At 41.4% G+C, this 12759-nt stretch overlaps 1 protein-coding gene across 1 annotated transcript in view; it reads right to left on the minus strand.

Annotated features, from left to right (window-relative positions):
* The window catches only part of UBALD2 (UBA like domain containing 2), a 51334-nt gene extending 39135 nt beyond the window's left edge, over nt 1-12199 (minus strand). Inside the window, exons 1-2 of the mRNA XM_077459337.1 lie at nt 11950-12199; nt 3515-3577 (exon numbers count right to left, since the gene is read on the minus strand). Coding sequence (XP_077315463.1) covers nt 3515-3577; nt 11950-12069 — 183 coding nt within the window. The 5' untranslated portion in view covers nt 12070-12199. The remainder of the gene's footprint in view (nt 1-3514; nt 3578-11949) is intronic.
* Between the last annotated feature and the right edge of the window lie 560 nt (nt 12200-12759).

Consider the following 12759-nt stretch of genomic DNA (forward strand, 5'->3'; position numbering starts at 1 on the left):
ATTTAAAGCAGTGCTTCATAAATTTGATTTGAATCTTTAATTTTTTTTTTTTTTTTTTTTTTTTAAAGGGGTTGTAAAAGGCAGAAGTTATTATCTTAATGCATTCTATGCATTAAGTTAAAAATCCTTCTGCGTGCAGTAGCCCCAATAATACTTACCTGAGCCTCATCTCTGTCTAGCGATGTCCACAATTGTCTCGGGCATCTGGGACGCTTCCTTTCCGATTGGCTGAGACAGTAGTGGTACCATTGGCTCCCGCTGCTGTCACATTCAGTTAGCCAATCAGGAGAAAGAGGGGTGAGGCTGAACAGCAGCTCCGTGTCTGTGGACACACACAGAGCTGCAGCTCGTCTGCGCCCCATAGCAAGCTGCTTTCTGCGGGGGCAAGGGCCAGGATCACCAAAGAGGGACCCCAGAAGAGGAGAATCTGGGCTGCTCTGTGCTAATCCACCAGACAGAGCAAGTATAACAGGTTTGTTTTAAAAAATAAAAAAAAACCCCACCACACACACTTTGTTTAGCATTTAATGTTTTTATTTTTAATTTTTTTTACAACGGTTCTCTTATTAGGGTGCAGAAGTCAATCCTATTGCGATACTGTAAGTGACTTATGGAAAACTACATTTATCACATGCCTTGTTATGATGTATTTTAATGCAAATACTCAATACCACTTTTGAATTATGCTAGGGGATTTACCTTTACCCAAAGGAAACAGAGAAAACAAAATCTCCCCCTTACAGCTTTCTCCAAAACTTTTTTCTTCCTATTGCCTAACATATCTAAACAGGAGAGGGGGGCAAGTGGGCAGCTCTGCATTGTGCTGGACAACATTGTCTAGGAGTGAGGCAGAGCTGTTTTTTATTCCGCAGCATGTGCAAATTTACAGAAGTAAGCAGAGCTGGAGGCTCCGCATGCTAAAGGCAGCGCAGTGGTCCTATTCTAGAAGTGCAGTTGTGAATTTGTACTTAGAAAGGCTGTCCTAGCTTGCCCAAAGCCTTACCTGTATATTTTTTAATATAAGATATTTAACCCAAATATCCACTTGTGCGCCAGAAGGTTTTACCCCCTTCATAACCAGGCCATTTTTTGCTCTAGCACTGTGCTGCTTTAATTTGCGCAGCCATGCAATGCTGTACCCAAACAAAATGTATATATTTTTTTTTTCCACACAGATAGCACTTTCCTTTGATGGTATTTGATCACCACAGTGTTTAAAAAAAATAAAATAAAATAAAAAGGGTTAAAACATGACAAAATACAATAGGCACGTGCTGCATTATTTTTGCATTGACATACATTTTAAGTGGTAAGAGTTTTTTTTGTAACCACTTCCCGACCGCCTCATGCAGACATACTGCAGCAGAAGGGCACGTACAGGCAGATTAACGTACTTGTACATTGCCCTTTAAGAGGCAGCTCGCGGGTGCCCACTGGGAGTTCCACGACTGCGATCTCAGGTCCCGCGGACCCGATGTCCGCTGGGATACCTGCGGTCGTCTAACAGTGAGGAAGAACGGGGAGATGCTAATGTAAACAATTCTCCCCATTCTGCCTAGTGACACCATCACTGATCAGCTCTCCCTGAAATCGGGAGCGCTGATCAGTGACGTGTCACACACAGCCCCCCCCCCCCTCCACCGTTAGAATCACTCTCTAGGACACACTTAACCCCTACAGTGCCACCTAGTGTTTAACCCCTTCACTGCCAGTGACATTTTTACAGTAATCAATGCAATTTTGTTTAGCATTGATCGCTGTATTAATGCCAGTGGTCCCAAAAATGTGTCAAAATTGTCCAATGTGTTTGCCATAATGTCACAATCACAAAAAAATAAAATTAAATAATAATAATAGCTGATCGCCGACATTACAAGTAAAATAAATTAGCAATAAAAACGATCTCTATTTTGTAGACCATATAACTTTTGCACAAACCAATCAATAAACGCTTATTGTGATTTTTTTTTAACAAAAATATGTAGAAGAATTCGTATCGGCCTAAACTAAGGGGGAAAAAAAAGCTTTTTTTTTTTTTTTATATTTTTTGGGTATTTTTTTTTTTTTTTGCTATAAAAAAAATAAACACACTTTCAAAATTGTCACTATTATTTTTGTTTATAGTGCCAAAAAAAAAATACAAAAAAAATAAAATAAATAAAAATAAAAAAATAAAAACGCAGAGGTGATCAAATACCACCAAAAGAAAGCTCTATTTGTGGGAAAAAAAAAAAATAGGATGTCAATTTTGTTTGGTAGCCACATCGTGCAATTGTCAGTTAAAGAGATGCAGTGCTGAATCGCAAAAAGTGCTGTCAGGAAGGGGGTAAATTGTCCCGGGGCTGAAGTGGTTAAGAGCATGTTCCCTTCATTTTAAAAAAAGAAGCAAATTGGGCCCCTGCAAGCTTATAGCCATAATATGCAAATATGCACAGATAAGTACATTATGGCAGACTTGCCTACCAAAGTGATCCCCCTCCGTGTTGTTAAGTCAGTGTACCAGGCAATTCCACCTCCTCCAGGGTTCAGCCGTTCGAATGGCCAGGCCCAAAATTACATGAATCCCGCACACGGAAGTTACTTGCCCAAGTTCAAATCATTAGTTAGTAATACCTCATCTGGAATATGCAGTTCCGTTTTGGGCACCAGTTCTTAAAAAGGATATCGGAGAACTGGAGAAAGAGCAGAGAAGGGCAACCAAACTGATAAGAGGCATGGAGGAACTCAGCTATGAGGAAAGATTAGAGGAACTGAATTTATTCACTCTTGATAAGAGGAGATTAAGGGGGGATATGATCAACATGTACAAATATATAAGTGGTCCCTATAGTGAACTTGGTGTTGAGCTATTCACTTTACAGTCAACAAAGAGGACAAGGGGGCACTGTTTACGTCTAGAGGAAAAGAGATTTATTTTTTTTGTTATTTTTTTTTGTGGTTGAACTGGATGGACTTGTGTCTGTTTTTCAACCTATGTAACAGAATCGCACCAAAAATTGTACACAAACAGAAAAAAAATAAAAAATAAAAGTGCTGATATATGCAGTCTCTTCTGTAATTAAAAAGCCCACCTATTAGCATTTTTTAAAAAGCGGACTTTACTTCTGCTTTCAGTTAGCTGGTGACAGAGTCGCTTTAAAAGGGATTCAGGCAATCTGTTATGGGTAGTGGTATTTTATACAACTAGTAAGTCTTCTAAAATCATGTTCTTAAAGTGTATATAATAAATACACATGTAAAAGGAAATGATCCTACACATACATCACCGCCCTTAAGCTTAAGTCAAACACTATCCTGGAGACCATTTTGCTGGGGTGGTTACACACACACACAGCTCAGCTGTGTTTACATGTGTTGCACAGTACTGGAATCACACAGTGGTCTGTAATACACATTCCTGCCACTAGGGACAACTCACCCAGGAGACCTCCACTCGCTTGATATTAACCCCTCCAACATTTCCAATAATGATGGCAAGTAGTAAATAATGGAATAGATAAAAAGACAGACTCACCATGTGTGGATGATGTTGAGCACTGGGGATATTAGATTCTTGGAAAAATGTGCTGAGAGCAGTCTAAATACAGAGGGGAAAAAAGTGGTTTAGCTTTTGATTTTCAAGCTTCTCACAAATACAATAATAAAATAAATAATAATCAACCTGATACAAACTAATATTTGCTGTTTTGAGGTCAGGAATTCACCCCACCAGACAGATCTGTAAAAAGGGTTTGCTCCCAGTAGGTCAACTTCAAATGTTCTAGTTTTCTACAACAACCAAAAAACATCCTGATGCATATGGGCCGATAGGGGATTTGACACTGACTGTCAAATCCCCTTTTTGGGTGACCATGGCACAGGTGCAGCCTACTAGCCATCTGGCCAAATCAATAAAAGGCAGAAATATGCAGCGGCTGTACAATGTTCCAAGTGGTGCTTGCATTTAGGGCTGTAAGGGTTCAGGGATGCATGCCCCAAATGCGGAACCTCTCAGAGTGGCATCCAGCCATCGTATTTCAGTCCTTTATTGAGGCTGACTGCAGTGATCTGCGCCTGTGCCTTCCAGGTGCCTAAAAACAATTTTTTTTTATGCTGTATGGGCCCCAACAGGTGCAAGTGAGTCTAAATCCTAATTTTTAAACATTTGTTTTGGACAGAGTAGGGAAGGGTTTAAACCTCCAGTCCAGTTTTTATTGCAGGTTTTGCACCTGCGAGGAGATCCACCCCACTTTTCCTAGAAACCAATTTTCACTGGGGCTGAAAGCAAGAGATAAGTCACAGTTCTAAGTTGCCAATGAATGGAACAGGAATAGATGTGACATCTTCAAATGGGGACACTTGTTCCAGTGGGAACCGTCTATGAGAGGATTTCCTTTTCCTTTCTTTTGTGTCAAGACAGGAAATTGAAAAAATGAATTACACCCCCCCCCCCCCCCCCCACACACACACACACACACACACACACACACACACTATACAGGACAGAAAAAAAAAAACACAACAACTTTAAAAACAAAAAAGGAAAACTAATGCAGCTACAACAGCTAAAAATTGCCAAGCTCCCGTTTAAAGTGATTGTGAAGTCTCGTTTTTTTTTTACCCCCCTATAAAAATAAAAACAGTGCACAGAGCAGCCTGAATCCTCTTCTGCTCGGGTGACTCTTCTGTGCTCCTGGCCTCCCTCCTGTTCAGTGCCCCCACAGCAAGCAGCTTGCTATGGGGGCACCCGAGCCAAGTCACAGCTCCCTATGTCCATTTAGACACAGAGCACTGACATGGAAGGAGAATAAATCGGAAAGGTCGAGACTCTCGGGATATTGCTGGACAGAGAAGACTTTTTATCTTAATGCATAGAATGCACCAAGATGAAAAACCTTCTGCCTTTACAACCAATTTAATACAATTGTGTTTTTGGGTTTATTTACAGCTTTAACCATTTCCTATTCTATCCAAAACGAAAAAAAAAAAAATAAAAAAAAAATAAAAAATAAATAAAAAGGTTTGGAATTGGATAGCTTCTGACCAAACTGAGTGTATATAACTTAGAGGAGTATTGGATTGCAAGTTCCTTTCACACAGGACTGGTGTGAAGGTTTCTTGGCACTGTAAAGGTTTGTCTAGTAACTGGTCACAATTTGGGGAATGGACAGAGGGATGTACACCTTTAGCTGTGCATGTAAAGAGTCCATACATGGATCGAAATTTCGATGCATGTATAAGCGGGCTGGTTGCACGTTAGTCAATCTACCGATAAACTTCTGTACAACCAGCCTATTGGGGTTTTCCTGATCAATTGGTCCCGCTGGCAGCACTGTTTATTGTATTCAGACAGCAGGAAAGGCTCCGAATGTGTTTAATATAAAATATATATATATATATATATATATATATACATATATATATAAACATTTTTATAGCTCGCTTAATGAATGGGAAATGGCCAGTCTTGAAAAGGCCATTTACAAAACTTAGGTTTGGTTTTTTAGAAAGCAGTAAACATCACATCTGTGTTTGTAACAAAGGCAGTAAGACACTACAGACTTGATATATAGCTGCCAATACTAAAACATTTAGCAGCTATAACATGTATAGGGTTAAAGGAGTTAAAAAAAGTAAAATAAAAATATGTATAATATATATATATATATACACACACACACACACACACACACACACACACACACAGATTGTAGTCTAAATAAAATATTTAAAAGCTTAGATTTCCTACAGTGTAAATGTATGACATTTTTTTTTTTTTTTTTACAAAATTTGGAGTTAACAGACTTGTGATCCTGCTTTTCAGGTATCTGAGCAATTACCTACATTTTGGGCCTGTTCCTGCTTGTGCAATTTCCCGTAGTGCAGTCATTCCCCCACCACAGGTACATGGCAGGACACTGGTAAAATGTATCAGATGCCAACTGGAGTAATTTGCCCTACCACAGTGTTTGCTAATCTGTGCATTTATGTTAAAACAATCTATGGCGGTAAAGTAAAAAAAAAAAAAAAAAAAAAAACACACACATTTTTCATCTACATATTTTTCCCCTTTTATTTTTTATATATAGTTCAAGTTTGATCAGCATCAATTACTCCATTCACAGATAAATGTGAAGACAGGAAAATGAAACATGCCAAGCTGCTTTTAGTGCCCAGAAGAGGATGACAAAAAAATTAAAAAAAAAAAAAAAAAAAAAAGGAAGGACCAAGGTATGTATTTAAATCAACCTGGGATTAAAGTGACTTGTTCACAGGAGCTCTTTGTCCTAATCAAGCATGTCTGCAGTTTAACAGCTTTGTGCAGACGTGATTGCTTAATAATCATAAAAGGGGGAAAAAAAAAAAAAAAAACATAGCTTGTGCTTAGGAAGGTACAGTTTGTTTACAATCACATATGCAAACATGAAGACCACAAATGCCTTACGCTTCAAAACAGAAATATTAACTAATGAAAGAAAAGGGTTTGGAGTTTATTTTAAACAAATCATTTTTTTTAAATTGTATAATTAGTGTTATTTTTATAAATATTAAAATAACAGCCATACAGGCAGCTGCCCGGCAGCTAACAATGCGTCTCCATTTTACACTAGTGTGAAATATATGCTGAACATATAGCAGCAGAAAGGACAAAATATTCACATCACTATCCCTTTCCATATAATTTATTCCGGCAAACAAAAGACCGCTATCCCTGAAAAAAGGGGGTTGATTAGTTACCTGATATCAAAGGAAACAAAAACAAAAAATAAAAATAAAAAAAAATTACACACAGATGATGGGAAAGAAGCAAGAAGCGTGAAGACCAGTAAAGCTGGTCTGTGTATATGTATGTGTGCCAGTGTGTGCAGCAGAACAAGGCGGGGACAAAACTGACAACAATAACAATGAAGATTAACCCTTTCACATGCTCAGAGCCACACTGCGGGATTTCACAAGAAAACCCAAACACAGGAAACCACGCTCTAATTCAAAATCTAGATATACACCAAGAGCAAAATGCAGCAAAGTTTAGTTTTTTTGTATGTTATGACAATAATTTAATCCCAAGCACAAATATGGAAATATACAAAAAGGAGCAAATCGAGTGGCTTGAAACGGTTCTTAATAAATAGCAAACAAAAGCCCTATTCCTACTAATTACCTTTTGCAAAAAACATGCAGGGTTCCCATTTATTATAGAGGTGTTCCAGTTTAATACATAGGTTTAGATTTATGTGTCCTATGTAAATTTTAAAGTCCTTTGCATTAAGGAAATTGGGACCCAAGATAAAAATAGACAAATTAGGAAACAAACAAAAAACAAAATGGAATTGTGCATAACACAAAAAATATTAAAATTTAGAGCAATTATTATTTTTTATTTTTTTACTTTCTGACCAGATCTCCTTTGATGATTTGATGTGGATTAAATGTTGGTGGAGACTGGTTCATAGAACGTGAAGTGCTGCAACCCGATCGTATACCAATTTAAAATATTTCTCTGTTTCCTTAATGCATCAAGATTTAAGCATATGACTTCCAACATGGGTGACTACAAACGTTTTCATGATCCTTTGTCAAATTAACAGCCAGATGATTATTAAACTATTTTAGCATCCCTCATTCTAGGACGGTCTGATTGGGGGGTATTTACAGCAACCCTTTGCCACAAGACACAGATGTCCAGTGTGGTTATATTCTAGTCCTTGAGCTCATACAAGTATATGAGAGATACAATTACGGAGTTTATAAATAGATGAGTGGGCTCCAAACCCCCCACTGCTCCTATAGGATCTCGCTAAAGTGTCAGTAGACAAACACCAAACCAAGCTATTTAGAACCCCCATAAACAATTCTACTACTAAACCTGAATATGAGATGAGACCTCCTGATGCTGGACATTATCTGCATTTATTACATAGGCTGTGTCAAAGACAGAGGACATAATGCATACAAGCTCAATACATGGCCATGTCCTTAAATACGTGTGTGTGCTTTGATACATGTGTGCAACAACACATGATGTGCATAGAAACATTAGGAATCCATGTATTGTCACAACTGATTTATCATGATCATGCATGTTAAAGCACGCTGTGCTACTGCATTGTCTAGGCTGGTTTCTACATAAACACTGGCAGTGAAATTAATATTAGTATACAGGATTTATATAGAACCAACAGTTTACGCAGCGCTTTACAATATAAAAAGGAGACAATACAATAAAATACAAGAGGATTAAGAGGGCCTTGCTCAGAAGAGCTTACAATGAAATGATCAAAAAGGTATATGTATTGCTCAAAAAATCTGATATATGTGTGGGTGTCTGCCATCAATACCAACTCATTTAAGTCTATTGTTTAGGTTATGTGCAGGCCACGTGAAGTGTGCAGTGCACTGTATACTATGCATCATATTGCACACAAATCCCAGACAATAAGATGCACAGAGCCAACATGGAAGATGATCGTGGAATAGGGTAATTGTTTATGGCATTATAAAGAATAAATAAAATGCGAATCAATAGTCACTCTGGATTTGTCGTTTTTGCAGCATGCCCGGGCCTTCACATAGACAGATGACAGCCTTCCTGCAAAGGCTACGACTTATCCCTCTAAGATTACAGGCTTGTACTAATGTTTTCTAATCTAGATTTATACCACATAAACAGATGACAAAAGTCTCCATTTCACAAGCAGTTCCGAATGACCAGTTCTTGGACTAAACCAGCAACAAGACCTTCTCATTGGTAACCTTTTCTCCTTCAATAGGATCGGGGCTCTGGGTAAAAAGATGTGTATTAAACATAAGGTCAGGGATTACATATTATTAGGGGGGCAACTTTCACCCTTTAGACACACGCTTGTCTTCTCATCCCAACTCTAAATTTATAGATAAAGAGAATTGGAGACAGAATAGTTTTATCATTTTGAGCAACTTTTAGTTATCAAAACTCATTAATAGGAGTTCTAATTTTTACATGCAGTAATTTATGGAAGCCAATAAGAATAAATACTTCACTGGTCTAGCTTCTGATTGGTTGCCATGCACATCTGACACTGGACCTCATTACTGCCGCTATTGGTAAAGGTACTTCTAAGTATGGGGCATATATGTACCCTTCCACAATGCAGTGCCCAATCACCAGGCTAAAGTGATATTACCTGGGGGAAGGAGAACATATAGTTTGTGTCTAACAGAATGCAAGAATTTACTTTCAGGAGAAATTCCCTTCTCCCCAACAAATCTTTGTAGGGAATGCAGTAGGCAGGAGAGGTGAAGGGTAAAGTGGACCTAAAGCTTAGGCCTTGAGGATGCCAGCATCCCCCCTTCCCCATACTTACCTTTGGCGTAGGGAACAGAGCATCAGCAGCCATCACCCACAAACAAAGAAAGGATCTTCTACCAGAACAGCCAATCAGAGCTGCTCCCCACACACAGATCCATGCAATTCTAAAGCAGGTTGTCACATTACAATTTACCTGTATGACCTTCTTTCAATGTACCATGCATGCCCATCCAAGCAATCCCCTATAGATGTACCAAATGTATGCATCATGAGGACCTACCTAATAATTTCCTTCCACTACATAGCTGTTTATTAAATGAGAACTATAGACACAGCTTGTTTGGCTGTAGATCACAAGAGCGCAGTGCGTTCTGCATTCCTGTGACCCATTAGCAGCAAACAGCGGGCTGAAACACGCTGTCGGCTGATGTCACAGAGCAGGTGCAGGCTCAGGAAAGATTGTGACCATATGGTCAGGAGCCGCCCACATGCCTGGCTCAGCCTTTGCCCTCCACTGAGCAGACAGTGGTGACTGACAGTCACCAGCTTTCTGCTCAGGGAGCTCTGAGAGAACCCAGCGATCTGAAGTGTTTGATCGCTCGGTTCTTGGCCTTAGAGTCAGCAGGGTATCGGTGCTGCATCCACCTAGGTAAGGACGATTCTAAAATATTAAACATTCTCATACTTCTTCTCTTTAAGGCTGGGATCACACTATTGCGACTTGGATGAGGTTTTCCCCGCATCCAAATCGCATGTCAGGAGATTGTGACTGACTCGCACATCTCTGAAATGACTCCGGTGCAAATTGCACAAGAGTCCTGTGCGTCTTCTGGTCCATTTCAGTGCCAAACTCAGCCAAAAATGTGGGCTGAAATCGGATCTGAAATGGTAAACGGGGACACACCGGACCCCTGCTGTGAGCAGTTGTGCTGCGATGTGAACCCAACCTTAAAGAAGCTTGGAAATTAAGAATGTATTTTGTACAGTCAACTTAAAAAGGACAACTATACTTTTTGTCTATTGTGTGCCCCAACCCGAATGGCAGACCTGCTCTCCATAGAAATAAATAGGATATTTCTACATGTGTGCTGGAGAAAATGTCCGGAGAGAGTGGCTGCGAGGCTCCCCATGGTCTGCACAGCTTGGATCATGCAGGAATTCAGACAGGTGGGTATATAACATAGGTTGGGGATCATCTTTAAGGGCAACTATGCAAAGTACAATATAAATGTCCTTTAACAGAGGGAAGCGAAAGGAGGTGGTAGCCACTGGGACTCCAAAAAAAGAGCAAAGTATTAAAGGTGAAAGGGAATTGGGTGCCCCCCCCCCCCTTCAACCACAAGGGGACCAGAGGACCTCTAAACCTTTAACTATAGATCCAATCTAGAGCAGAGGGTGCCTCCCGCACAACGGGAAGATGCATTTTGTTTAATTCCAGATCTGCACAGAAGCTTTCAGTAATAAAAAGACTGGTCCCTGCTGCTCCTGTGCAGAAAGACTGATCTGCCAAGTTCAGCTGTACCCACCCCCCCCACTCTATATATGTAGCACAGTGATTAGATCACTGCTGCTTTTACAAGGTAATATCTGGGTTTGTAAAGACGTTTGGTGCACACAGAGCACATTTATATCCTACGCGGCGATCTGTGAATATAATTTAAAATATAGTTTGTGCGTCCAAAGTGTAGCTTTAAGGTCTCACTCACGCCAGCCAGTGTGCCATGCGTAGGGGTGTTGTGAAGCATTTACAACAAATCGCACTGTTAAAAAAAATAAATAAAAAATAAATAAAATAAATGTAAATTATTGAAGTGTCACTTCAGTCAAGCCATTCTGACGAGGTTACACGCGGTGCGCAAAAATGCAGGCATGACGCAGTTTTTTTGTGGGGTGTACGGCACTGCACTGGCAACAGGGTAACAATTATTTACCCTTGCACTGAGCCTCAAATCAATGTAAGGGTACGCATCTACTTTAGTCATGTGACTTCAATCCCACTGGAAATGAGGAACTGAAAATGTCTTTTTTTTTTTTTTTTTTTTAATAAGGATCCTCCATCTTAATGAATAGAACCTATGGGGTGAATACGTACCCTTTCCACACCGCCAATCACAAGAAGAATCTTCTACACCCGACACTTCCAGGAGTGTCAGATCTCTATGCCTCCCCCCATTGCACTCTGTGGTTTGATCCGTCCTCACCTAAGTCACTACAACACCTCTATAGTGCAGGGGGCGGTGGGAGGGACTATGCCCCTCAGTAGGGGGGGGGGGGGTAGTTGAAGCGGGCATCCAGAAGTGTGCCCATGTCAGAATATTCTTTGGGTACCATGGCTCTTTAATAGAGCAGGGATTGGTGGCACAAGTCATGGTAGGTACATTTTGGTTGACAAGTTTATGGCAGCAGAGGATGTCCACCCCATGGGGAGAGTGTGGATTTGTGTTACATGACAGGTGTCCTTTAGGAATAATACCCCATTGAATGAGGTATAATATGTATAAGGAATGAATACAAATCTAATGTACTTGTGGTTTGTATGAAATCCTCCATCTAGTGGTCACAAGACCGCCCCCATGTCTATAAATAAAGGAGCAGGGCTCGGCGTGTGCGGGCTGGAAGCGTGCTGTGTGTACACAGTGAAGGGTGTGTGTGTGTAAACATGGTGTGCTCCGTTCTCTCACCTCGAACTGCCAGTGTGCCCCCTGCAGGAGCTGCTTGGCCTGGTCCGCCGCACAGCCCGCCGCCAGCACGAACTGATTAATCATCACCTGGTGCCGCAGTTCCTCCATGTTCACCGACATCCCGGACACCGCTCTGCACTCCCACCCGGCCGCCTCGTTATGTCCTCCACCACAAGACCCGGCGCGTCACCCACCGGAGGGCGGGATTGGCCGAACACCGCAGCCCTTCATTGGCCTGCCACGACGTCTGTCTCCCCAGCTGCGCCCCGTGATGCGCACGGGCATTGGTCCGCCGGGCTTGTTTTGGCAGTCCTCGCTCTACCATTGGCGAGGGCTTCCTCTCCTCTGTTGGGCCCGCCCACCTTGATGTTTTGGACTGGGTTGATAGGACGGCGGCTTGTGTTGACGGGCGCAGCGGGGCGTTGATTGGACAGAGGAAGCCGAAAGGGCCGGGAGGCCGTCAATTGGCTCTCGCCCGAGAGTTTGAACACAAGGCTCTGAGGTAGGGCCTCGTGTGATTGGTCGCTGGGTGCCCGTATGTGACAACAGGGAAATGTGGCCAAGTTCATTGAGGACTTTGTAAGGGTGAGAGGTGAAGTAGGTGCCGCGTGTGTGCCGGGGCTGTACACCGGGAGGGCAGACAGGCCCGGCACTCCGCATACGTGACCGCCAGAGGAGCCCTCAGTCTTTACACCACATACCGGCCGGCCTGACTGACAAGAGGGGCCAGAACTCCGCATACATGACAGCCAGGAGACTGCCAGTCACCCCTGTGTGCTACAGGCCGAGCCTTTCTTTTGGATGGAGAGG

Source organism: Lithobates pipiens, unplaced genomic scaffold (assembly GCF_037356315.1).
Source record: "Lithobates pipiens isolate NorthernLeopardFrog02 unplaced genomic scaffold, aLitPip1_a1.2 Scaffold_28, whole genome shotgun sequence".
Classification (NCBI taxonomy): domain Eukaryota; kingdom Metazoa; phylum Chordata; class Amphibia; order Anura; family Ranidae; genus Lithobates; species Lithobates pipiens.